This window comes from Silurus aristotelis, assembly GCF_946808225.1.
Source record: "Silurus aristotelis genome assembly, chromosome: 27".
Classification (NCBI taxonomy): domain Eukaryota; kingdom Metazoa; phylum Chordata; class Actinopteri; order Siluriformes; family Siluridae; genus Silurus; species Silurus aristotelis.
Window position 1 is genome coordinate 7,340,191 of NC_139600.1, and position 26,637 is coordinate 7,366,827.

Below are 26,637 nucleotides of genomic sequence, written 5' to 3' on the forward strand. Positions count from 1 at the left end.
CAGATCACATGATGGTGATTAGACCGACTGGACAGAACTGATTAGGGTCTGATTTTGTCCTGAAATTTTTAACACAAAGCCGGAAAAGGGAATAAAAATATAGGAAAGTGTTGTGGGAGACTGTTAGAAGACAATTAGGTGCTTATTTAGAAATGAAAAGAAACAAAGAGATTGTTAGTGAGAAGATTAACCAGAATCTAAAAAAAACTAAATGGGTTACAAGGAAGTGGAATAGAAGTCATTTTTGTTTATTTTAATAAGAAAGAAAGGAAGGAAGGTGCTTTCAATTTTTTCTTCACATATCCCAGTGATGTTAGGAAGCTAGGGTCAGAGCACAGGGTCAGCCATGATACAGTGCCCTCGAGCACAAAGGGTTAAGGGCCTTGCTCAAGGGCCCTAACAGTGGTAGCTTGGTGATATTGGGGCTTGAACCCCTCACCCTACGATCAGTAACCCAGAGCCTTAAACACTGAGCTTTTTAAAAAAAACACTGAACAGTTTAAAAAACATGCCTTATATATTTTATTATCTGTATTGATTTGAAGTAGGGGTTTAAAATCTTTTACACTCTTTTTTTATAATGTTTTTATTTTATGATTGGAGAATTTTGCTTATTTTGCTGTTGCTTATTGTGATTGTGACTTTAAGGTCGACCGATTTAATTTTACTGATCCTGATAGCTTGCTTGGATCATACTTGCCGATAACCAATTAATCAATCGATATTTTTTTTATATTTATATTTTTTTGTAAACCAAGCGGTATGGATTTTTGCCGATAGTTGCAGCAATTAACTATCGTGCCGATTAATTGGCAAAACCGATGAATTGGACGACCTCTATTAAAAATGTATTTTTGTCCCAGTTTACCCAGAATGCAATTTGCAATTCGTTTTCTCTCTCATAAAGGTTTGAATATCTGCAAATGTTTGTTTGTAATTTATAATTATTAGCAGCGGAATGATTATAATAATAATTAGCAGCAGCAATCTTTTTGTACAATATGATTTTACAGTTATTTAAAATAATTTTCATATGATTACGTGTCCTGTTACAGAACCGGAGGCGTGCATCTCGGAGCAGGATGATTCCGGTCACTCGTGTGTGATCGGCTCAGAGATTCACCTGGACCTCAGTTACCTGCATTACCTATACGACGCGCGTAACGGCATCAGCAGCTGCATGCGTGCATGTCGGGTCTGGTCCGCCCCATACGACGGCGTGAACCCGCCTCCTGAGGACAAATCTCGCCCACGTGTGATGTCACAGGCGCTTACTGAAGTCGCTACCTCATCGGGTGTCGAGCTAGAGTGGGACGACAGTTATGACGCTGGTTCTGCACGAGCACAGCAGAAGGCAGAAGATGAAGAAAGCACCGTTGCTGTTGTTAGCGTCCCGAACGACCCGCCACAACACATTCAGGAGCTTCAAAAGACGGCAACTCTGCTTGTCAACGGCTCTTACGTGGAAGAGTCGGAATTTCAGGATGACGTCATGGTGTACGATCTGGTGGCGCAGAAGAACTCCAATGAGTCCTCTAATAGAAAGCAAATCATCCGCAATGAGACAAAAATTTCAGATGAAAAATTAGAAATGAAAAAAACGGACACAGAGAAACAAAATTGCGTCCAGACTGAAGCAGATCATAAGTCACATGACCTTCACACAGACCAATACGAGGACCTGGCGACACAGTATGAGGAGTTGATCCGCACTCTGGTAGTCGAAGTGAAAAGCCCAACAAGGATGCAGCAAGAGTTGAGGAATTCCATCATGGAGGAGGAGGACGACGTGGACTTCAGCTTGTTTTTACCTGAGACACCAGACACAGAGAAATCCCCCTCACCATTTAGAACTAAACGTCACAGCGTGAGCATGAGTCACGCCATACCTTTTACAGGTGAGACAGTGGCTACGTCTCATCTCTGAGTGCAAAATTCCAAACACGTATTAATAGTGCACTTATTATATGCAGTGCATCTCATACAATACATCTAATAACAGTATGTATATCATGTGATTTGAGACACAGACATGCATTCAGGAGTCTTTATTAGGAAGGAAGTAACAATGCACATCTAGATGCATTTTTAACCAACTCTAGACTCTAGGCTGTTTTTTCAAACCTTTAATTTGATTATTTGTGACAGTTTCTTTTTTATTCACCCTCTTTTTTTTTTTACATTGCAAATTTATATTGCACCTGTGAGTGTCATCTGATTGGTCAGAGATTCGATAGTGTGTACCGTCATGGAAACTTCCGAATGGTTCTCATCACTGCGGGTGCATTTTTGATTTGAGAAACAAAAAAAGGTTGTAGTTGTTACCTACCAATTAGCTTGCACTTATTTTAGAGTCATTTAATAAATAGTAATACTCATCGTATAAGGTTAAACACACTTAATAAGGCTAATAACATTTTCTATTAGTGTAAAAAAGGTTCTTTTTGTTTTGTTTGTTTGTTTAAAGTTCAAAGGTTCTTGTAAAAAGATTTTGATTAAGGTAAGGATATCGATCAATCAGAACATTACGACCACCTGCCTAATATTGCATTGGTCCCCCTTTCACTGCCGAAACAGTTCTGACCCGTCGAGCATCAACTGCATTAACTTCTTTAGCAATCTTCTTCGTCTGTTGAAGAACATGGACCAGCATGGACCAGCCTTCTCTCCCTACATGCATCAGTGAGCCTCGGCCCCCCATGACCCTGTCACCAGTTCACCTTTTTTCCTTCTTATTACCACTTTTAATAGATTGTTACCACTGCAGACCAGAAACATCCCACAAGAGCTGCAGTTTTGGAGATGTTCTGACCCAATCATGTAGCCATCATAATTTGGCTCTTGTCAAACTTAAATCTTTATGCTTTCCCATTTTTTCGGCTTCTAACACGACAACTTTGGGGACAAAATGTTCACTTGCTGTCTAATAATATCCCACCCACGAATGGGTGCCATGTTGAAGAGAAAGTGTTATATACTTTACCAGTCATGATGTTATAATGTCATATTCAATCAGGTTATTCCTAATCGCTGTATATAACGTCTGTGAATTAAAGCCAAAATAAGTGATGAAACAGCATGTGTGTGAAAGTGAAATGAATTTGGTAAAAATGTAGCTTTTAGAACACTGTGTTAAATGCCTGTGAAATGTATTAGTTTACCCTGAATGTAGCAGATTACCAAGATAATAAATACTAAGACATGTTTGGTGTTTAACATTTGTGTGTATGCTTGTTTCAGGCCCGTTTGTGAGTGTGCTGCTCTCTCGACTTGAGAACATGCTGGAAAACTCTCTGCACGTGAATCTGCTATTAACGGGAATCATCGTTCAGCTCGCCACTTATCCACAGCCACTGCTGCGCTCCTTCCTGTTAAACACCAACATGGTGTTCCAGCCCAGTGTTCGCTCGCTGTACCAGGTACCACACCTTTACATACCTTCACAGCAACAGAAACTCTAAACACCATGAACTGCAAACTGTTTGTCTTTGACTTTCTGTAAATATCCGTACTGTTCTTCCTTCCTTCCTTCCTTCCTTCCTTCCTTCCTTCCTTCCTTCCTTCCTTCCTTCCTTCCTTCCTTCCTTCCTTCCTTCCTCTATTTTTCTTTCTTTCTTTTTTCTTTCTTTTTTTTTTTTGTTTCTTTCTGTCTGTCTGTCTTTCTTTTTCCCTGTCCTTCTTTCTTCCTTTCTTTCCTGTGTTTCTGTCCTGCCTATCCTCTTTCTTTCCTGTCTTTCCTTTATCGCCTTTATTCTGTGTATATATCATTTAACTTTTTTTGTTTAATATTTTCCTCTTTTTTTGGTATGCTTTTTTTGGCCTGACGTATAACGTTCTCATTTTATTACATTTTCTTTTTTTAATTTTGGTCAAGGGTGAACACACACAATCACCATGGAACATCTAGTGGATTAAAAGCAATGTCTAGGACTTAAAATTTACTTTTAAAAAACTTTGTATATATACACTTCTGAAAATAAGAAAAGGAAACACTTAATCCTTCTTGTGGGCTCACCACCTGCAGGAGGGACCGTAAGGGACCCGGTGCTGAGAGGATTGGGCAGCAGTCGAAGGCGGGGGACACGGAGACACGATCCCTGGACACGGAGAAGTGTCTGGGGAATCTGCTTAGACTGCTTCCCCCGCGACCCGAAATACGGATAAGCGGGAGAAGATGAAATGAAATGAAATGAAACACCTAATCATTACAGTATAACACCAAGTCAGTTAAACTTCAGTTTTATATCAGTTTTGTCAGTTAGGAAGAATTAGTGATTATCAATAAGTTTCACCTGCTTTGGTGCAAATGAAGGTGACAACAGGTGCACTGGAGAGGAAACAGCAAGATAACCCATAAAAAGGAGAATGGACTCTCTCCTTATACTGACTGATTTGTTTCTAGTTTTGTGTTTTAATTGGCTTCTTGTCAGTATTTGAGGTAAAAGGCAGTCCCTGCAACCCAGTCTGGTTAAACAGGTATCGTCACGAGGAGGTCACACTTCCATTAGCACTGAGCAGAGACAGGGCGTAACATGTGGAGTGCTGGACAGGTCCGTAAAAGGGAAAGCACCAGGACTGGTATCTGCTCCTTTGTGCAAGGAGGAATTCTGCCAGAGCCCTAAAAACCTACCCCCCAGCATGCTACTGGTGTGCAGGTTTCTATCTCACAGGCCACTGTTTTTAGTATTTGCCACAGAATGTCCACCATTCGCACCCTGGGTTAGGCTTTTGACAGACCTGAAATAGTCTGGAGATGCTGTAGTGGACATTCTGCTTCTTTATACATTACCCAGCATCGTATAGCATGACCTGTTTGTGAAGGTCTGTGGAGGAATATTATCCTTGAAAGGTCACACAGGCCTTCATGTGCTAGCTGGTTGTACTCTTATTGCTTGTTGAAATCCTCAGAGCCTCTGTCACACCTTACAATGGTGCATTGGGTTCTGGGTTGTGGCCAGAGTGTGCAGGCAGTGTCTGTTTATATAGTCGATAATTTTGGTTTTCTTTGACTACTGACACACCATTTTCAGTTTAATTTTATATATATATATATATATATATACACACGTCTATAAACATGATGTATAATATTAATAAAGATTATTTTTGGAGTTTTGGAGACAAGGTAAGGGAGACGAGATTGAGATGGTTTGGACATGTGCAGAGGAGGGACGTGGGGTATATCAGAGAATGAGAATGCTGAGGATTCACCAGGAAGGAGGGAAAGAGGAAAACCAAGGAGGAGTTTTATGGATGTGGTGAGAGAAGACAGGTAGTTGGTGTGAAAGAGGCAGATGTAGAGGTCAGGGGGGGTATGGAGACAGATGATCCACTGTGGCGACCCCTAATGGGAGAAGAAAAAGAAGAGGAGGCATGTCGGTGTGCATGTTAGCACAGTCTGAAAAAGCTTCTCCACAGAGACTCTTTGAACAACCTGGAACACGTTGTTTTCGTCTCGTCGAGCTACAGTGATGCAAATTTCACACCGAGCTTCATCCAGCTCATCCATAATGTAACATAGAGCAGCTTGTAAACATGTAAATCCAATAATGCTGCTGCTGCTTAATCTCTCTCTCACGAACACAAAAATAAACCACACACACAAGTTAAAGTTGGAGCAGAACAAACAATAGCACCATTATTGTGTAGGATTTAATATGAAACACAGCCGGAGGTTAAAGATCGCACTGATTAAAGTTTGGGATTTGGATTATGGAGCTCTGAACCTTGTCTGTGTATCACAGTCTCAATTAGCAAAGTAGATAAAAACATATCTCCTGAAGGAACATGTATGAAGCTGAATGTGATTGAGGATGCAGTTTTTATTTACACTTTTACACTTTCTTCACAATGTTTCGATTTAAATCTTTTTTAAAAAACTTGCTTTTTTATCTTTAGATTTATCCATCATTTTTATGTACATATTTACACGTTTGTCCCTCTGACAATTAATTTTTTTCTTTCTTTCTTTTTCTGCTCACATTGATTTCTTTATTTCTTACTTAACATTTCTCCTGCAGTTTTTTGCATTGGTTTTCTAATTGTATTTTACAATTTTTAAATGTATTATTATTATTATTATTATTATTATTATTATTATTATTATTATTTTATTTTTCCTTTCTTCCTTCCCTTCTTCTCTCCTGCTCTTCCCCCTTTCTTTTCTTTTCCTTTTCATTAACCACACTGTGCCACACATCTTGTCGCATTATTTTTGTTTGTTTTGTTTTGGTTCGTCTCTGCAGGTCTTGGCCTCGGTGAAGAATCAGATCGAGCAGGTGGCAGCGAAGCAAAAGGATTTTTCTGATCTTCTCCTGGCAGCACAGCAGTGTCTTCTGGCCAGAGAGAGTTCACGCACAGTGCAAGGTTTATCTCTCTACTTTCCTTTACAAAAAGCAAGACTTCACGCTTTCCTTCGTTTTCCATTTTTACTAATTGTCTGTAATAATCAAAAAATAATTATAATAAATGATATTTTGATTGTATTGTTTAAAGATAACACTGATGATGTAACTGATAAATGACTTCTCTTAATGTCAGACTCGCAGAATCCTGAAAAGAACGTGAAGAACCGATTTGTCCAACCCAAGTCTGTGGTCCCTTTGAACAGGACAGAGGTTTATGCCACCGTCGTCTTTACAGAGTTCCTTAAAGAACTGGCTGCCATCACGCAGGAGCACTCCATCCTCTCCTACATCCCCATGGAGGAGTAGAGCAGAATGTCTAAAACACTCACCGATATGTAGCAGATGTCTCCTAATCCCAGCTCTCATGGATGGAGTAGAGTTCACGGTTTCTTCACTTGGTTTAATGATGATGAGTACATTTTACGCTCTTCCTCATCTCCTATTGAGGGAATATAGAGCTAGGTTTTTACTTCTGCCATCTCAACATGTCTCTATTTAAAAAAATGCCTAACAATGAAAACTTAAAAAAAAAAAAAAATTATAAAAGAAACTTCACGTCTGAGAACCATGGATAAATACATAAGTCCTACAAAGTCATCAACTGATGTGTACCCCATGATTGGTTTCATTTTTTGAACTGACCACAAAGATCTCCATCTTCTTTTATCTCTCAAAGACCGATCGAGGACTGGAGCTGCTTTTACTCAGTACTCAGTATCTTTGAAGAATTTTTCCAGACTTTGCTAGATGAAGCTGCCACTGTATGGATTTATTTCCCTGTAGAGAAGCAAAGTTGGAGGTGCTTTCTCCATCCACCCGCCATCTTGCCATGCTCAACTCTGCTTGATGCAGTACTGCAACTCATAAATACATCTCTAGGGGACTTCACAAACTCTCAAGAGGAATTTGATGCCTATTAAATCATTTCCCGTCTTCCATGGAGGGAGTAGAGCTCCATTATTTTTGAACTTATTATTTCATCACAGCTTTTTTAATGATGGGTGTTAGAAGATAGATATACCTCTTACTAATTATAGATTGATGTCCTCAGTCATCTCTATGCCCTTTTATAGCTTCAAAATGTTTAACCGTTTTTATATTTCCACTTAGTGGTGGGCAGAATTGTTCTGTTTTTCTGTGAGGTTTTGTGTACTAATTCTGGCACTACACTACAAGATCACCAGGATATAAAGATGACTGCACTACACAACTAAAACAATAAGAAGATTCATATCCTATTCATATTCAGATCCTGTGAACGCTCACTTTATACATCGCATCTACAATCTGAATGTCCTTCAGCCAATCAGGTGGTCAGGTTTGAGTCTCTAATATCTGTGCCTTAATGTATAAGAACAGCAAAGAATATGGATGCTAGTTTTATTTTTAGAAATGAATACACAATAGTTTAATGTAGTTATTATAACAGTCATATAACAGTCGTCAGTGGGCGAGGGTATTTAAACATTTTTGTAGATATATTATTGTTGGGTTTTTTTGTGCATATAACTGTAATTTCTATAATATTCCTAATCGAATCTTAAAAAAGGGCTCCATTTTTAATAATACAAAAGATTATTTAGTGAAGGTTATTTAAATAAAAGTTCATTTGGAAGGTAAAACAGTGCAATCCAGTGTGAAAAATAAATAAGAGGTCAAAATGTATTTAAGGGCTACTTGTAAATTGTTGAGATTTTTAGTCCAAACAGACATATTATAACATAACATATAACTTTATCTATCGATCTATCGATCTATTTCCCTCTCTCTCTCTCACTTAGGGGTGTAACAATATACAAAATTCACAGTTCGGTACGCACCTCGGATTTTAATTTACGGTCCGGTACAGTTAGGAAATGCAAAACTTAAATTTGCTTGTTGGAATAAAATTCGTGCTTGGTTAAATAATATATAAAATAGAATAAATGAAATGAATTCAATACACTATTTTTTTTTATTATTTTGATTTCATTGGCACAAACTCAATTGTTTAAATAAAATAAAATAAATGAAAAAAAAATCTTTGTTAGACCCCATTTGCTTAATACAGATGCACATGTGTGTGTTTGTTTTACATTTAATTTTCTAAATATATAGTCTATTTAAATATTTTAGCATACTTTAACAAATGTCTTCATAGCTTGTTTAATGTATGCGCAAAACAAATCAAACAAATCCGGTACGGAGTGTGTTGCCACAGTGATACTGCATTAACTGTTTCTTTTTTTTATACCCCTGGCATTGTTGTGTATGTATTTAAGTTTAATAAGAATAATAAATGCAGTCAGAGTGTGAGGAGGAGACTAAACAAACTCGCCACTGCTGAAACCAATTCGAGTGCACCGAACCAAAAGCCCTGTACCAAAGATTTTTGGTACAAATATGTGTACTGTTACACCCCTAATAGTAATCAGAACATGTATAGTTTTATATTTGTTGCTGATTAATGATTAGATATGATATGGTTTGTGACAGACAGATTTAGGACAATAGATATAGATTTCCATTTCCGGGATCCGAAATATGTATAAAATATATTTTAATGTAAAGTAAAACTGCACTCTTTACTTGTATTTAATATTCTTAGAATAGAAGATGTAGTACAAACACTGTAGTAAGTATTTTGATCTTGAATAGACACAAAATGCTAATGGAGGGGTTAGTTAGAGTTGCACAATTGTAGTCCTGCTAACAACAGGAGCTGCCATGTATTTAGAAAACAATGCTAATCATTGCTAGTTGTTGGGGAATTTAATTACAAAGAATATCAGCATTCATGCGTCAATTCACATATAATGATTAGCATTTGATTGAGAGTGTGCTTCTGTTCTATGCTTGCAATCATGGACCACTTTACTCATCAATGTACTGTAGTTAGAATGAGAAACACGTGCTGGGCTAACTAGACAAAATGCAAGTGCTTTAAAAACAGAAATCACAGCAGCTTGTGTCGAATGCACGTGTAATACTGAACTGATCCCCACTTACTATTAGTTTTGATTTGTGTTTTGTATTACTGTACATGCTATGGAACGAATTATCAAGTGTAATAGAAGAAAGTTAGCTAGTTAGTTAGGTAGCATTTATACTGCTTAGCATGAGCTTATTTAGCTATGATTGCACATTTCTGGATGATATGTGCCCTTAATATTGACTCTTTCTTTCTTTCTTTCTTTTTTTTTTTCACATTTACACCATTACAGAGGTCTAGATTTATTCCAAAGATATTTATATGGGTTTTAAAAAATATCAGGCATATTTTTATAAGACTATTCCTGTGAATCATTAGTGGCTTTGCAGAAATAAATTATTTTAATGAATAACGATCATCATTTCGAGTATTGGGACTGGGTGTATGGATGTTTAAGCATTTTATGTGTGTGTGTGTGTGAGGGAACGAGCAAGAAAGACATAAAACCTGTGACTGTATAAATGTCTCTTTCATGCTGCGTTTTCTTGTATATTAATATAATTTGGAGCTCTAATTATTGTATTTTTTGCAACATTTTTCCGTTAAACTAATTACTAGGTTAAATGTAACCTTTTCTTTCCAGTAAAAGATCAGTGCGCTCCTTCAAATAGAGTGATTGTATGGTTCATGTAGCAGTGAAAATGGTTTGTATAACAGCGTGATTGCACATAAACAGGTTCAACACTAACATTTTTTCCAATATTGAAGTGAGATTTTGTATATATACATATGTATTTGTCTATGTATATGTATGCATGTGCATTATTTACAAAGACATGGATGTATCTACTATAAAACACTTTTCTGATGTTAAGTTTAGACATGATGTCGATGAGGTCAATAAATGTATTCGTTCATGGTGTAATTCTTATCACGAGCCACTAGACAGCGCTCTGTCACGTTCTGTGAGCATGCGGTCCAACAGGGAGAGGGATCATCAAATCAAAATGATGTATGTCTATCACTTGAGGTTTGGCCATCTGTTGCTCAGCTTAAAGTCTTACACACACACACATACACACACACTTTTCAAAATTGCAAAGTCAGCAGGTACCTCTCATGTTTCCTCTGCCAGTTTTTAATGTGCATCTTGGATTTTGGAACAAAGCTGAAATGCCATTCAGAGCCCAACACTTCAGCACTGAAGTTCACGTCACTCAATTTTAATTCCCATCCTAACAACACTGCAATTACAGATGTGCTAAGTGCTTCATTAGTCTGTAAAGGCCAGGAGGTATTCGCTCTTGATAATTGACACACACAAAAAACATGCCAACACAAGCATTAATTTGTCTCTATTTTAATATAAATACAGACATTTCCACATGACCTCATTAAAGTAATTTACACAAAATAATAGATTTATGTTGACAGGAGCATGATATTAAGCAATAATTAACAATAAAATGCACAAATTACGTGCGGATTGTGGCATTCCTGCTCAGTGTTGGCTGCAGGAAACAGTGCTCGAACATGCCTGATTGAGCCTTTAAGCTCATTGCTGAGGAGTCTGTCAGGTTAAAAAAAAAAAGAGGCAAAATGATATGTTCCAGGTTTGATGGTGCAAAAAAAAAAAAAAAAGCTAGTAGTTAGCATTCATCATGATGTCATTTCCTGCAGGATGTTAATGAGCTGGACTGGATTAGCTCGGCCCTTGGATTCCTTCTGAACGATGCCCATCATCTTATTTAGCACCTTCTTATTGCCCCCTCTGATCACCTGTAACTGCAGGACAAAAACACCACCACAGATTGTAGTTATTGAGAGTCAGTGATATGACATTCAGTGCTTTTACAGCGAGTTTTAGGCGATAACGGTGATGTGTGCTTTTTCTGATCATCACCTGGTTTTCTTCACAATCATTCTTTCTATCCTACCTAAAACAATTTCCAACATATCTCTATCATATCTCTATCTGTCATAACCTCCACTCCATCTCTCCCTCCTCTGTAGCTTCTTATACTCATTTATCTCTTCCTGACCCTGACTCCTTTTCCTCTTTACCCTTGGCCACTGACACTTTCCTCTTCTCTCTTTCCTCAACCATGGACCTCCTCTACTCCCTGACCACTAAACCAAAGAAGACTTCTTGTCTCACCCCTGGCTGTTGTCAGACGTTTTGCGGAGCAATCAGCGAGAACTCATATCAGCAGAGAGAAAGTGAAAAGAATTGCAATTCAACACAGACCTCCTGACCACATTTTTAAGGCTGCCTTCTACAAGGAAAAGCTTGAGGCCTCTGCACAAGATCCTCAAAAGCACCACATCATCTCTTCAAAACTCAACACACCCCCCCCCCTCCCTGCTCCATCCTCCCTGACTGCTCAAGACTTTGCCACCTTTTATGATAAAAGTTGAGGAAATCTGCCCAACCCAATTTCTCGACTCCTTTGTTGTCGAGCTTCTCAACCATAGCAGAAGAAAAGATACTACTACATCCAATCTTGCAATCCTACAACCTGCCCTCTGGATCCAATCCCTTCAACTATGCTTCAGATTATCTCAAGACCTCCTGCCTTTCATCTCCACAATCATCAAAAGGTCCTTAACATCTGGCCATGCGCCAACTACCTTCAAGCGGGCGAGAGTTATTCCCAATCTCGAAGAAACTTGCTCTGGATCCATCGGACATCAACAACTACAGACTGGTATAATTTTTCTCCTTTCTTTCTAAATCTCTGGAATGCACAATTTTTAACCAACTGTCTGTCTACTTCTCACAGAACATAATTTATGATCCAAACCATTTTGGCTTCAAAGCAGCACATTCCACAAAGATGGACATTTTGGCTGTCTCTGAGAAACTACATGCTGCTCGATCAGCCAAGCTGTTATCTGTACTAGTCCTCCTAGAGCTTTCAGCAGCATTCGACAGTCAACCACAAGACTCTCTTGTCTACCCTCAGGAGTCCCGGTATACACAGAGCAGCTTGGGAATGGTTTGCTTCCTACCTGGAAGGTCGATCATACCAGGTAACATGGATGGGGGTCCACATCTGCCCCATGCAGACTCTCTACTGGTGTCCCACAAGGCTCAGTAATTAGTCGCCTCCTTTTCTCCCTTTATACCCTCTCTCTTGAAGTCATATCCTCAAATGGGTTTTCTTACTACTGATATGCTGATGACACTCAACTTATCTTCTTTTTTCCTCGTTCAAATACCACTGCTTGACTGGTATCACCTTCCCTCAGGGTAAGAGGTAAGTATACTTCAAGGCTCTTCTCTGTTCTGGCACCGAGGCAACTTCCCTTAGATGTCTGATCAGCAGAGTCCCTGGCTATCTCCAAGCAACTGGTGAAGACCATCCTCTTCCTGAAACACTTAAACTAACACTTTCCAAGTCTGCATTGTTGAAAAAAAATATTTTTATTAATTTTTTTAAATCCCCTCAAAAGAGTTGTTAGCTGATTTATCTTAAGTTTGTATTTATTTATTGAAGGAGAGTCAAAGCACTTTGGTACATTGCTCTGTACAATGGCTTTTACACTGAGTCTCAGGTGTGTAACAGCATGACAACATTGTTAGTTCAATTCTTACCAGATCAGGATGAGCATCCATCACTTTCTGACAGATCTTTATGAGTTCCTCTCGATCACTGATAAGCCCTAAATCTAGTTCCTTTACCAGGTGCTCAACAGACTTTTCTGGAGCCTTCCACATTTCCTGGAATACCTGCGATAAGGGCAAAAATGTGAAATTCTGCGCAAGATAGCAGCTCAGGTATGCAGTGTAAGTATATAGCGTACAATTTTAGCTTCCCGTTTTCCATGAGTAAACACTCACCACTTTAGCGGCAGAGGATGAGATGAAACCAGATTCGAGAAGATCCAGCAATTGAGCAAGAGCCTCGGGAGACACAGGGCTGATAGACGGAGGTGAGAAACAAATGAACGCCGGTACTTAGATACTAAATTTGGCATCAGAGATTTTTTCAGTAAATAACTGAATGTGTGATCTAGACCGATTTCATACTTGCATGAGTAATTCTTATACAGATTGAAGCTATTTCACGTCACTCAGTTAATTTATGTATAAACATACAGAAATAATGACCTCTCTGTCATTGTATGTAGTTGCTATGGGAACAATGAAGTAATGGAAAAGACTTAGAATATGTTCTCCACAGCTAATGATGGACTTTTGTCCCAAACATTCAATAAGTCTGCTCTTTATATAGAGTACACTCCACTTTAAGAGCTTACTGACCTCTGTGAAATCTTTAAGTTTTGCTGGTTCAGGTTACCCATTAACTCCTTTATTACCCAGCCAATCAGCTTTCTTGGTTCCATCGCAGTCGCCTGGACGACGCGCTCGAAAAAGTCTATCAGTCCATCTTCATTCTGGATATGAAGAAAATGTTTGCAGATGAGATTAACGGTTCTTAAAATTAACCCAGACGTTCGGTTTGATTTGTTGGAAATTTAGCCATTTATACTTTATTATTCTCTTTGAACAAGAATTTCAAAGGGATCTCTTTGAGGGTCCCTGCCTGTCTGTATTACTGTCTGTCTGTCTCACCACCAGAGTGAAGCTGTGCTCTGGCAGGATGCCGTACTCCTCCATTACTCTCATCCTCTTAACTCCAGGCAGCTCAGGTAACTGCGCCTTCAATCTGTCAATCAACACTGCGTGGGCGGGGTCAACACCGTCTGGCACTGAGACCAGGCCTTCATATACGAACAGAGGAGGTAGATTGGGCTCTGGCATGAACCTGACAGAGAAAGATGAGGAAAGGAAGAAAGAGAGAGAGACAGAGAGAGGGAACGAGAGAAAGATCAAACAAAGACAGGGAAAGGAAACAGAATATAAATAATCAAATCAAATCAAATAAAAAAAAACCCCAGAAGTATTACATATCTCTCTCTCTCTCTCTCTCTCTCTCTCGCTCCCTCTATATACATATACATATACATATATTATATATATATATATATATATATATATATATATATATATATATATATATGGAATCAAAAAATTTGGAGGCTTTGTTTACAAGTTGACTTTATTTAACCACGTTTACACACTATCACCTTTAAAAGTCCCCTTGCACAGCAATCCAGCACTCCCAGCGTTTCTGCCACTTCTGGAAAATGTTTTAAAATTCTTCTTTTCGAAGCAATCCTTCTCAACACTGGTGTTAAAGCGGCAACCTTTGAGCTGGATCTTCGTTTTGGGGAAGATGGCAAAGCGCGCAAGAGCCAAATCTGGTGAGTAGGGTGGGTGTGTAAGTGAGATCATGTGGATTGTTCTCCGACAATTATCATGCACAAGTTGCCGAATGGTTTCGACATTTTCGGGGGTTGAACTCATTAAAGGTATTCCTGATCTCTTATCATCTTCCCAGTGAGGTTCTTCTGTTCTTCAATTGCACTTGCCGCTCAAAACACCTCGGATGACTCATTGCAGCATCACCGTATGTCAAACATACATCATGTCTAAACGCCTCTGTGGCAGATTTCCTTAGTTTTGCGCAGAACTTCAAGTTTGATCTTTGTTCTAACTTGCTGTCCATGATGAGATTGCAGACTTGGTAATGGACATGGTCAGAATAGCACCAGTTACATCATTAATCTCCTAACTTTTTGATACCATCTCATACATATACAATGTGTACATATTATATAAAAATATATATATACAGTGGAACCCACTTATCTCGACCTTCGGTTAACTCGACAACCCTATTAAGTCGATGTTTTTAAAGTGGAACCGCCAAATTCTCGCTTTGTCTAAGCATTTTTTATCGGTTATGTCGACTTTTTTATGTCGCCGAACCCTGATATCTCGAGCACAAGGGGGGAAAATTTGCCATTTAACGTCAGTTATCTCGATCGGCACTGTGCAGCCGCAGAAGAACTCGCGAAAGTGGCGAAAAAATCAAACCTTACAGCTGCTACAGGTGTTGTATTGTATACTGGTGAATCTCTGCTGTTAGTTAGTGCACACATGCCTTTGTTGTTAAATGTTATGCAATGAACGGGTTAAGAGCAGCCGTTGAGAGAGTGCCGGTGGGAAGACACGTACCGGGATACGCATGAGCGATAACAACGACCACCGTGAACCAACATATACCGACAATAACGGACAGTGAGAGTGTGGAAGTTTAAATAGGAGCTGGTGATGATGATAAACGAGCACCAGATGTGCGCGATTGAAGCCGGGAGCTTCAGAGAAAGCGGCCGAGAAAGCACCTGCCACGCTGAAGGGGGCCGAAGGGGGCGTGGCAGGTGGATTCCTGACAGATAAACATGTACTGTATGTGTTTTTATAGCATGCGTTCATCAAACAAATCGCGGCAACGCTGTTGTGTAAAAAAACTCCTCCAAAAACACGTGCATGCACATTCTTATTTATTAACGCACATCATGTACATAAAGAAATTTCAAGCACGTTAGTATATTGCCGCCATATTGATTTTCGTTTATCTCGATCATCGGTTATCTTTATGCTTTTTGGCGACCCCCTAGAACATCGACATAACCGGGTTCCACTGTATATGTATGTATGTATGTGTGTATATATATATATATATATATATATATATATACATACACATACACATACATATATATATATACACACAGAGAGAGAGAGAGAATCGATAGAATTTAATACTACTTTCTTTTCGGCTTTGCATCTTAACCACTAGACCACCAGGGGACCTTAATCGATAGAATTTAATGACTTAAGTAAATAAATAAATGCAAACTGCCTGCATATTATATTATATTATGAATATATATATATATATATATATATATATATATATATATATATATATATATATATATATATATAAAATATGCAGGCAGTTTGCATTTATTTATTTACTTAAGTCATTAAATTCTATCGTTATCTCTCTCACACACACACACACACACACACACACACACACACACACACACACACAGTACTCACCTATAGTCCTGTAGACCCTCTTTATCTCTCATTGGCACTGTCTTTCTATCAAGGAAGACAGAGAGATTAAATTTAAATATGTCATAACACAAAGCCTTTGGGACTTGACACCCTGTTAACAGTTTATGAAACACCATCAAGTTGTGTGTGTGTGCTTGAGACATAATCCTAGCACTTATTAAAAATGTCTTCAGACAAATATAAGCTTCTAGTGTGAACCCTGAGATTTTGTATTTTTTTTTATTACTAGTGTGTATTGCAGTATAATTTGTTTTCTTTACCCGGTTTTGCTATCAAAAGCTCTCGTCTCATTCAGAACTGTCCCTCCACTCTCCAGAACCTCAAGCTGCCTTTGGATCTCATAATCTGAAGAAAAAAATAAAATTTCAGTCATAACTAGATGTGCTTGTCTTGATGGAAAAATGTACAGTGTATCACGAAAGTATTCAGTGATTCACTTTTTACATTTCTTTATTTTACAGCTTCATTCCAAAACTAATTAAATTCACTATTTTTCTCAAAATTCGACAAACCATAATGACAACGTGAAAAAGGTTTGTTTGAAACCTTTACAAATGTATTAAACATGCACATAAGTATTCACAGCCTTTGCCATGACACTCAAAATTGAGCTCAGGTGCATCCAGTTTCCACTGATAAGATGTTTCTACAAATTGATTGGAGTCCTCCTGTGGGAAATTCAGTTGAAAGGCACACACCTGTCCATATGAGGTCCCACAGTTACCAGTGCATGTCAGAGCACAAACGAAGCCATGAAGTCCAAGGAATTGTCTGTAGACCTCAGAGACAGGATTGTATTGAGGCACAGATCTGTGAAAGAATACAGAAAAATTGCAGCATTGAAGGCCCCAATGAGCACAGTGGCCTCCATCATCCGTAAATAGAAAAAGTTTGGAACCACCAGAACTCTTCCTAGAGCCCAAACTGAGCGATCGGGGGAGAACGGCCTTAGACAGGGAGGTGACCAAGAACACAATGGTCACTCTAAAAGAGCTCTAGCATTTCTCTGTGGACCAATCAGGCCTGTATGATAGAGTTTACAGACGGAAACCACTCCTCAGTAAAAAGGCACATGACTGCCCACCTGGAGTTTGCCAAAAGGCACCTGAAAACCTCTTGATCTCAGACTGGGGCGACAGGTTCGTCTTCCAACAGGACAACGATCCTCAGCACACAGCTGAGATGACAAAGGAGTGTCTACGGGACGACTCTTTGAATGTCCTTGAGTGGCCCAGCCAGAGCCCAGACTTAAACCTGATTGAACATCTCTGAAAAAATCTGAAAATGGCTGTGCACCAACAATGACAACTGGAGTTTGAGAGGTTCTACAAGGAAGAATGGGAGAAACTGCCCAAAAATAGTTGTGCCAAGCTTGTAGCATCAAACTCAAACAGAAGCGGCTGTAATTGGTGCCAACTACTTCAACAAAGTATTGAGCAAATGCTATAAAACTTCTGTACTTTAAAAAATTTTTTTATACATTTGCAAAGAATACAAACAAACTTCTTTCACAATGTCATTATGGGGTATTGTTTGTAGAATTTTGATGAGAATACTGAATTTAATCCATTTTGGAATGAGTCTGTAACATAAAAAATAGAAAAAGTGAAGCGCTGTGAATACGTTATGAATGCTCAGTATATTAGTAGTGAGCTGAAAGTAATAGACTGATGGAAAGAAAAAAAAAACCTTGGCTTTATAATAAGGTAGTGTTTGTGAATATATTGAGTGTGTGTTAGGACTGTGGCGATTGTTTAATTATACATAGGACTACAGTTTAAAATTCAATCATGAAAACTATATATATATATATATATATATATATATATATATATATATATATATATATATATATATATATATATATATATATATATATATATACAGTGAGGAAAATAAGTATTTGAACACCCTGCTATTTTGCAAGTTCTCCCACTTAGAAATCATGAAGGGGTCTGAAATTGTCATCGTAGGTGCATGTCCACTGTGAGAGACATAATCTAAAAAAAAAATCCAGAAATCACAATGTATGATTTTTAAACTATTTATTTGTATGATACAGCTGCAAATAAGTATTTGAACACCTGAGAAAGTCAATGTTAATATTTGGTACAGTAGCATTTGTTTGAGGTCAAGCGTTTCTTGTAGTTTTTCACCAGGTTTGCACACACTGCAGGAGGGATTTTGGCCCACTCCTCCACACAGATCTTCTCTAGATCAGTCAGGTTTCTGGCCTGTCGCTGAGAAACACGGAGTTTGAGCTCCCTCCAAAGATTCTCTATTGGGTTTAGGTCTGGAGACTGGCTAGGCCACGCCAGAACCTTGATATGCTTCTTACAGAGCCACTCCTTGGTTATCCTGGCTGTGTGCTTCGGGTCATTGTCATGTTGGAAGACCCAGCCTCGACCCATCTTCAATGTTCTAACTGAGGGAGGGAGGTTGTTACCCAAAATCTCGCAATACATGGCCCCGGTCATCCTCTCCTTAATACAGTGCAGTCGCCCTGTCCCATGTGCAGAAAAACACCCCCAAAGCATGATGCTACCACCCCCATGCTTTACAGTAGGGATGGTGTTTTCGAGATGGTACTCATCAATCTTCTTCCTCCAAACACGTTTAGTGGAATTATGACCCAAAAGTTCTATTTTGGTCTCATCTGACCACATGACTTTCTCCCATGACTCCTCTGGATCATCCAAATGTTCATTGGCAAACTTAAGACGTGCCTGGACATGTGCTGGTTTAAGCAGGGGAACCTTCCGTGCCATGCATGATTTCAAACCATGACGTCTTAGTGTATTACCAACAGTAACCTTGGAAATGGTGGTCCCAGCTCTTTTCAGGTCATTGACCAGCTCCTCCCGTGTAGTTCTGGGCTGATTTCTCACCTTCCTTAGGATCATTGAGACCCCACGAGGTGAGATCTTGCATGGAGCCCCAGTCCGAGAGAGATTGACAGTCGTGTTTAGCTTCTTCCATTTTCTAATGATTGCTCCAACAGTGGACCTTTTTTCACCAAGCTGCTTGGCAATTTCCCCGTAGCCCTTTCCAGCCTTGTGGAGGTGTACAATTTTGTCTCTAGTGTCTTTGGACAGCTCTTTGGTCTTGGCCATGTTAGTAGTTGGATTCTTACTGATTGTATGGGGTGGACAGGTGTCTTTATGCAGCTAACGACCTCAAACAGGTGCATCTAATTTAGGATAATAAATGTAGTGGAGGTGGACATTTTAAAGGCAGATTAACAGGTCTTTGAGGGTCAGAATTAGTCATTTAGGGTCAGAATACTTATTTGCAGCTGTATCATACAAATAAATAGTTTAAAAATCATATATTGTGATTTCTGGATTTTTTTTTTTAGATTATGTCTCTCACAGTGGACATGCACCTACGATGACAATTTCAGACCCCTCCATGATTTCTAAGTGGGAGAACTTGCAAAATAGCAGGGTGTTCAAATACTTATTTTTCTCACTGTATATATATATATATATATACACACATACATACACATACATATACACATACACATATATTATATATATATGTGTGTATATATATATATATATATATATATATAAATAAATGTGTATATATATAAATAAGTGTGTGTATATATATATATATATATATATATATATATATATATATATATATATATATATATATATATATATATATATATAAATAAATGTATAAATAAAAGGTTCACACTTTAATCTGAAATACACAAGTTGCATAAATGAAAACTCTAAAATTAAAGTGCTCCAGAATCTGTGTGTGTTGTGTGGAGGACTACTTCAAAATTAATGGACTGGAGACAAGATAGAGACATGCTGAATTAGTGTCTCTTATCAGACTGGATACACACACACACACACACACACACACACACACACACACACACACACACACATTAACACAAAACACGGAGGACCTGCAGCTGTGTGTGTTTTGGTAAACTACAATATCATAAATACATATATGATATAGATTTAGAAAATTACCAATTGCCCTGGCAACAAACCGAGCGCTGTTGATGTTCTTCACTTCCGTGCGGATGCCAAGTGGCTCTCCAGGATGATGGACAGATATGTTAGCATCCACTCGCAACTGTCCCTCTGCATGGAGACCAAAGAAAAAGAAAGAAGAAAGCTGGATTATAAATCAAAATTGCGACTGTAATGCTTCAGAGCTGACATTTTCTCCTGGACTGTGTGATTCTATTGCACCTTTGAAAGTGCAAGTATTTAACTTTAATAATGCACAATGATACAAATTTGGACTAAAGATTTGGGTACCTCAGTAGTAGGGTTACTGTAAAAATGTCCATAGAAAATAATGGGAATATATGGGAATTAATGGTAATTTACAAAATTGCAGGTTAGCCTATAACAGGGAACTTGATCTTACTTAGAGGAATTACATGTAGGGAACTTACATGTAGGGGAAAAACTTGCAGAATAATTTTGGTTAAAATAACCAGATTTGATGCAATTTCTGTTCAATTTTTCCACTGCAAATTCATCAATCACATGCACACAGCACACTTATTGCAGGGTTATTGAGGCCATGCCCCCTACATGTACTACGTGCCCCCTAAACCTTGTGCCTGTGTATAAGCTATTGTGAAAAAAAATTTATATATATTAGTTTACATGCAGGTTAGCTTCTGACCAAACAAAATGTTTATATTTAAGTTTGTATATGGTACAGTTTATAGAAATTTCCCAAATGCCCATACATTCCTGGTAACAACTTGAAATGTTTCCACAATTCCCCAGAAAATGTTCCCATAGAAAGTTTCTGGAAAGTTTCCGGAATTTGTCCGCCCCTTTGCAACACTAGTCAGTACCAGCACTTGGTAATGAGAAACCTGCTTATGTTGCTGTATCAAGTAACCAACAGTATCTTTAGCGTTTATAATAGCGAGCCTGCTGTACATGTGTCTCAGTGCTCGCTGATGTGAAGTGCTTATACATTTTTCTCTGCAGCTGTAAGACATTCCAAACATTCCCCCCCCCCCCCCCAGAGTAAATTCATGTGATGCCCCGCCCTCCTCCTTAAAGGATGCACACTTCAAGGTAATTAATCCAGCACAGTGTTTAAACACAGCAAAATAATTTATCGCTCTTTACATGAACCAGAGAGGCAGGAAATGGTATTACATTATGCTAATTTGTTTGGCTCACGATGAAAGGTCAGGAGACGAGACAATAGGAGACGAGGAGCCCTCAAGCTCGACTCCTTTGCGTTTGCAAAACACAGTCGAGTGAGGGAGAAAACTCATTCTAAACTTTCCTTCAGCGCAGCCACTCTGATTACTGCCGGCTTGCGCATAAATATAAATATTAAAGAATTCATTTGCATCAAATCAAGTGAATTAAGGAGGGAAGCGCAAAAAAAAAACCTGTCAAAGAAAATTACGCAAAGGCAAACAAACAGTTTGCTTGAGGGGCTTTTTGATTAAACTGGAGAAATTTTTCATTATAGGAGAGAGAAACTAATTATTTTCTCTCGTTAAAACCCGAATATGAATAAATGTAATTGAACCTGAAACCCAGAGTAATCAGATACGATGAAACTGATTAGAAAGTCTTTAGATAAAATTTTTTTTTAAAAGCTATTAAAATAAGGGAAACGTATATTAAGAATAAAAAGGAAAGTAGATAGACCATTAGTTAGTGTGCATGCAAAAACAAAAAAAGGAATAAATAAGGATTAATAAATAAAAACTGTGATTTTAATAGGGGCTGGGCAGATTTTCCAGCTGTATTATGCATCTCCTTTACTGAGGCCGACGCGATTCGCATCTCGATGCATAAGCAACGATACGAAACATCTAATTCAAACCTATTACGATGCAGTGCGATCCAATTTTAATTTGATTCAACACAATGGTGCTGTGCAGTTCAGTATGGTACAGATAGTCCGATTTTATTAATTTGGTTCAGACAGACAACAAATCATCAATTTATTTAAGTGCCTTCTGACTTCTAATGCACAGCTCCTTTCACACAGTCAAGTCAAGTTTATTTCTATTGCGCTTTTCACAATTTAAGAGTTAAGGTGAGCGAGGTGTATTTATCCCTGATGAGCAGCCGTGGCGACTGTGGAAAGGAAAAACTCCCTTAGAGGTCATGAGGAAGAAACCTTGAGAAGAACCAGACTCAAAAGGGGAACCCATCCTCATTTGGGTGACATCAAGAGTGTGATTATAAATCTTTAAACAATACCGAACACTGGAGAGTGAGAAATAACATGAGCACTGGAATATAAGATTATAAGTAATGGCAAAAAAAAAACAGGCCTTTGTAAAACTAGACGGTTCACTTCCAGCTCTACCTCTGCCATGTTAATCTGTATTCTCCATGGAGACGGATATAGCGACCCCTAATGGGAGAAGCCAAAAGAAGAAAAATTCAAATTCCAACTTGTATCCAATGCACACTTTTTTTGGAAATGATGCATCACATAGCGTTTATGCTGATCTCTGAATCTTACCATCTCTAATCTGTACAGAGCTTTTAACAAATCTTTTAAAAAAAATATGGAGTGATTAATGTAAAGTACTTCCCGTGGGCTCACCACCTGCAGGAGGGACCGTAAGGGACGGTGCTGTGAGGATTGGGCAGCAGTCGAAGGCGGGGGCCGGCTTAGACTGCTGCCCCCGCGACCCGAATTACGGATAAGCGGGAGAAAATGAATGAATGAATGAATAATGTAAAGTGTGTGTTTTTACACACCAGCCATATTTCCCTGGCAGGTTCCAAGTGTCTGAAGGATGAGCTGAAGCTCTCGCACTGCAGCTGCGGCTTCTTCACCACAACACATATCAGGTTCCATCACCACCTCCATCAGACCCACACCTAGATAGAGAGAAGAGAGAGAGAGAGAGAGAGAGAGAGAGAGAGAGAGAGAGAGAGAGAGAGAGAGAGAGAGAGATAGAAAAAGATATATCAGTGATGGCTATGAGGACAGAAAATAATGAATACAATGTTCTCAGTGATGTAAGTCATGATACCGGCACGATTCAGGTCTATGAGCGTTCGGCTCCTCTGGTCGTCATGGAGACTTTTGCCGCTGTCCTGCTCCAGCTGGATCTGTCTCACTCTCACGCTCTTCGTCATCACCTCATTCCTCTTCCTCCCAACTAAATAACTGAAGTTGAGCGATCCGTTCACTGCAATGGGCACTCGCTGCTGCGTGATCTGATAACCTGCCTAAGAGCATCACATATACACAAACTCAAATATATGTGCCAGTGATTCCTGAATTTCATGTTACTTTAAAAATGCCAGTGAAAGGGATGGATACACACACACACCAGACACACACACACACACACACACACACACACACACACACACACACACACACACACACACACAGAGTGACTGACCCAGCTAAATAACAACACACCAATAGAGGGACAAATACACATTGTGTTCAAAATCAGATTAGAAAGACTCATGATTTACACACCCTCAATCCCATGAATAAATGAATAAATGAATAAATGAAGGAAGAAAGGAAGGAAGGAAGGAAGGAAGGAAGGAAGGAAGGAAGGAAGGAAAAGAAAAAGACCAACAAATGAACTAAAAAATGATTAAAAGAAAAGTGAGAAGAGCAATAAAAGGAAGAAAGAACGAAAGAACAAAAGGTAAGAAGAATAAAAGGATGGATGGAAGGATCACAAAAAAAAAAAAAAAAAGGAAAAATATGAAAAAAATAAAGAAGACTAGATGGCTGGATTGGTGGAACGAACAAAGGGGGGGAAAAGAAAAAAGAGAAGCCAGTAAAGTAAAGTAACAGAAGAATCCCATCACTATGGCAAGAGTCTGTAATGTCGCACCAAGCCCAAATCTGAACACACTCACAGGCAGATCGGCGTAAAAGTAATGTTTCCTGTCGAAAAGAGACTTCGTGTTGATTTTGCAGTTGAGTGCGAGACCCGTCGTTACAGCTGCCTCTACACACCTTCTGTTCAGAACCTGATCTCTCACACACACACACAAGCAGTAGTACATGAATACATTTTCTAAACACACTAATATGCATCTCAAAAAATATTAACAAGTATTCCAACAAACTGTAATATGCATATCTCATGCCACATCTATGAGCTCACCGGAAGCGTGCCGGGAAGCGAGGCGTCGAAGAACGAGACCTGTGAATTGGGCGGAGCTGAGAATCCAACACGAGAGCTTGAGAACAACTTTGACGCAGCCTGAATCTGTGCGTGTATCTCCAAAGCAACAACGCCCACCATCTGAGGAGCACTTGGAGGGAGCAAAACATAAGGATGTTTAATCAGATTAAAGTCTAATTTGGTCTAATTTTGTTGGCAGCACATAAACAAAACAGAATTTATTGTTGTTAGTTATAGCAACCGAATCCAAATCTAATCCTCCATCACCAAAATCAAATGTCTGTATGGATAATTTTTTTTCAAGCGTATAATTGTTATAAAAGTGTCTTCATTTGGGGTGTCATGACGTGTGATGTGCATGTATGTGAAACAGCAGTAATGTTAAACGAGTTTGGTGTCTCTGCAAGACCAAGCTGATAAAAACGTTCTGCTGTCGTCGTGATTGACATCATGGACTGTGTGTCAAATTGACAGTTTTTACTAATCTAGTGACCCTGCGCTCTGACCCTAGCTTCATAACAATGAAGAGAGAATTTCACTACTTCTTCTTCTTCTTCTTCTTCTTCTGCTCCCATTAGGGGTCGCCACAGCGGATCATCCATCTCCATACCCCCTGTCTTCTACATCTGCCTCTTTCACACCAACTACCTGCATGTCTTCCCTCACCACATCCATAAACCTCCTTGGCCTACCTCTTTTCCTCCTCTCTGGTGTCTCCATCTCCAGCATTCTCCTACCGATATACCCCATGTCCCTCCTCTGCACATGTCCAAACCATCTCAATCGGACCTCCCTCACCTTGTCTCCAAAACGTCCTACATGTGCTGTACCTCTAATAAACTCATTCCTAATCCTGTCCATCCTCATCACTCCCAACAAAAACCTCAACATCTTCAGCTCTGCTACCTCCAGCTCCACCTCCTGTCTTTTACTCAATGTCACTGTCTCTAAAGCATACAACATCACAGGTCTCACTACAGTCCTATAAACTTTCCCTTTCACTCTCACAGATACTCTTCTATCACAAATCACTCCTGCTATCACTCTTCTCCACCCACTCCACCCTGCCTGCACTCTTTTCTTCACTTCTCGAACACACTCTTCATTTGTAGAGTAAAGAAGAGTGTGTTAGAGAAGTGAAAAAAGACCCCAGGTGCCTGTTAACCCCAGGTACCTGAACTCCTCCACCTTCTCCACCTCTTCTCTCTGTAACCGCACCACTCCACTGCCCTCCCTCTCATTCACACACATGTACTCTGTCTTACTCCTATTGACTTTCATTCCGCGTCTCTCCAGCGTGTACCTCCACCTCTCCAGGCTCTTTTCAACCTGGTCCCTACACTCACCTCAAATCACAATATCATCCACAAACATCATAGTCCATGGAGACTCCTGTCTGCTGTCCAACAGGAAAGGGCTCAGAGCCGATCCTTGATGCAGTCCAACCTCATCCTTGAACCAGTCTGTCAATCCTACTGCACACTTTTGTGTGCTCTTGACAAAACAAACATTGTTTCCTTTTGATCAGAGTTTGATTTTTCTGCGTATTCGGCAAAAGAACATGTAAGTCTAGAGGCAGCATTATAGCAGCATCATGGATGATCACTTTTACTTTTACTTTGATCAGGCACTCACACAAACTGAAATTGTTACTCAATAAATCCAAATCATGACATTATTGTTACAATAATTACAGGAATCACGTGACAAAATAACTAACGACATGGACCACAAGATACGAGAGAAGAGATCCTATTTATCATAATTTGTCCTTAGCTGCATTGTCATATTTTTATTATGACCTATGAACCCGTTTCTTACCTTTTACACTGTAATTTGGATTGAAGTTGACATTTCGACCTCGTAGTCCATATCCTCCTAATGAATATACCGTCACAATGATGTCGATTACACATAATTTGCAGTTTAACACAGTTATTCAGCGCTGCCCTGTTTGCCGAACAGGAGGCGGCCATGTTTGTGTTGTGACTGGGGCGACATGGGAAATGTAGTTTTATTACCATAGGAACAAGAAGATATTAAATATTGGACAAAAATTTATTGTTATTTTTGGGCTGTTTAGTTAATACATATTTTAGCAAAAATAGAAATGATCAAAAAATATATAGATATATAAAACTATGTATATGGAGTATTGGGCGTCAAC

General features: G+C 39.0%; 3 protein-coding genes across 4 annotated transcripts in view; 1 reads left to right on the top strand and 2 right to left on the bottom strand.

The window, feature by feature from the left end:
- fhip1aa (FHF complex subunit HOOK interacting protein 1Aa) overlaps positions 1-9,730 on the top strand; it is a 33,009-nt gene extending 23,279 nt beyond the window's left edge. Inside the window, exons 10-13 of the mRNA XM_083532534.1 lie at positions 1,056-1,898; positions 3,241-3,419; positions 6,246-6,366; positions 6,541-9,730. Of these exons, the coding sequence (XP_083388660.1) occupies positions 1,056-1,898; positions 3,241-3,419; positions 6,246-6,366; positions 6,541-6,713 (1,316 nt within the window). The 3' untranslated portion in view covers positions 6,714-9,730. The remainder of the gene's footprint in view (positions 1-1,055; positions 1,899-3,240; positions 3,420-6,245; positions 6,367-6,540) is intronic.
- Positions 1-26,637, bottom strand: part of LOC310721180 (craniofacial development protein 2-like) — a 437,392-nt gene that overhangs the window by 64,567 nt on the left and 346,188 nt on the right. The window lies entirely within an intron of this gene.
- Positions 10,663-26,515, bottom strand: gatb (glutamyl-tRNA(Gln) amidotransferase, subunit B). The gene is made up of 13 exons (XM_083532551.1): positions 26,292-26,515; positions 24,450-24,600; positions 24,199-24,312; positions 23,343-23,541; positions 23,065-23,187; positions 20,326-20,439; positions 16,582-16,666; positions 16,301-16,345; positions 13,898-14,090; positions 13,586-13,719; positions 13,163-13,241; positions 12,917-13,051; positions 10,663-11,103 (listed from the first exon to the last, which is right to left on the bottom strand). Exons 1-13 carry the CDS (start codon positions 26,492-26,494, stop codon positions 10,978-10,980), a joined length of 1,701 nt encoding a protein of 566 aa, XP_083388677.1. The 5' UTR covers positions 26,495-26,515; the 3' UTR covers positions 10,663-10,977.

What these genes read in the sequence shown, in the direction of transcription:
- gatb (XM_083532551.1), bottom strand. Translation starts at nt 26,494, where the DNA reads ATGGTAATAAAACTACATTTCCCATGTCGCCCCAGTCACAACACAAAC. An exon ending in TCCAAATTACAGTGTAAAAG is followed by an intron (nt 24,601 to 26,291) that starts GTAAGAAACGGG and finishes GCTCCCTCCAAG; the next exon opens with TGCTCCTCAGATGGTGGGCG. An exon ending in CATCCTCTGCCGCTAAAGTG is followed by an intron (nt 13,052 to 13,162) that starts GTGAGTGTTTAC and finishes CCCTTATCGCAG; the next exon opens with GTATTCCAGGAAATGTGGAA.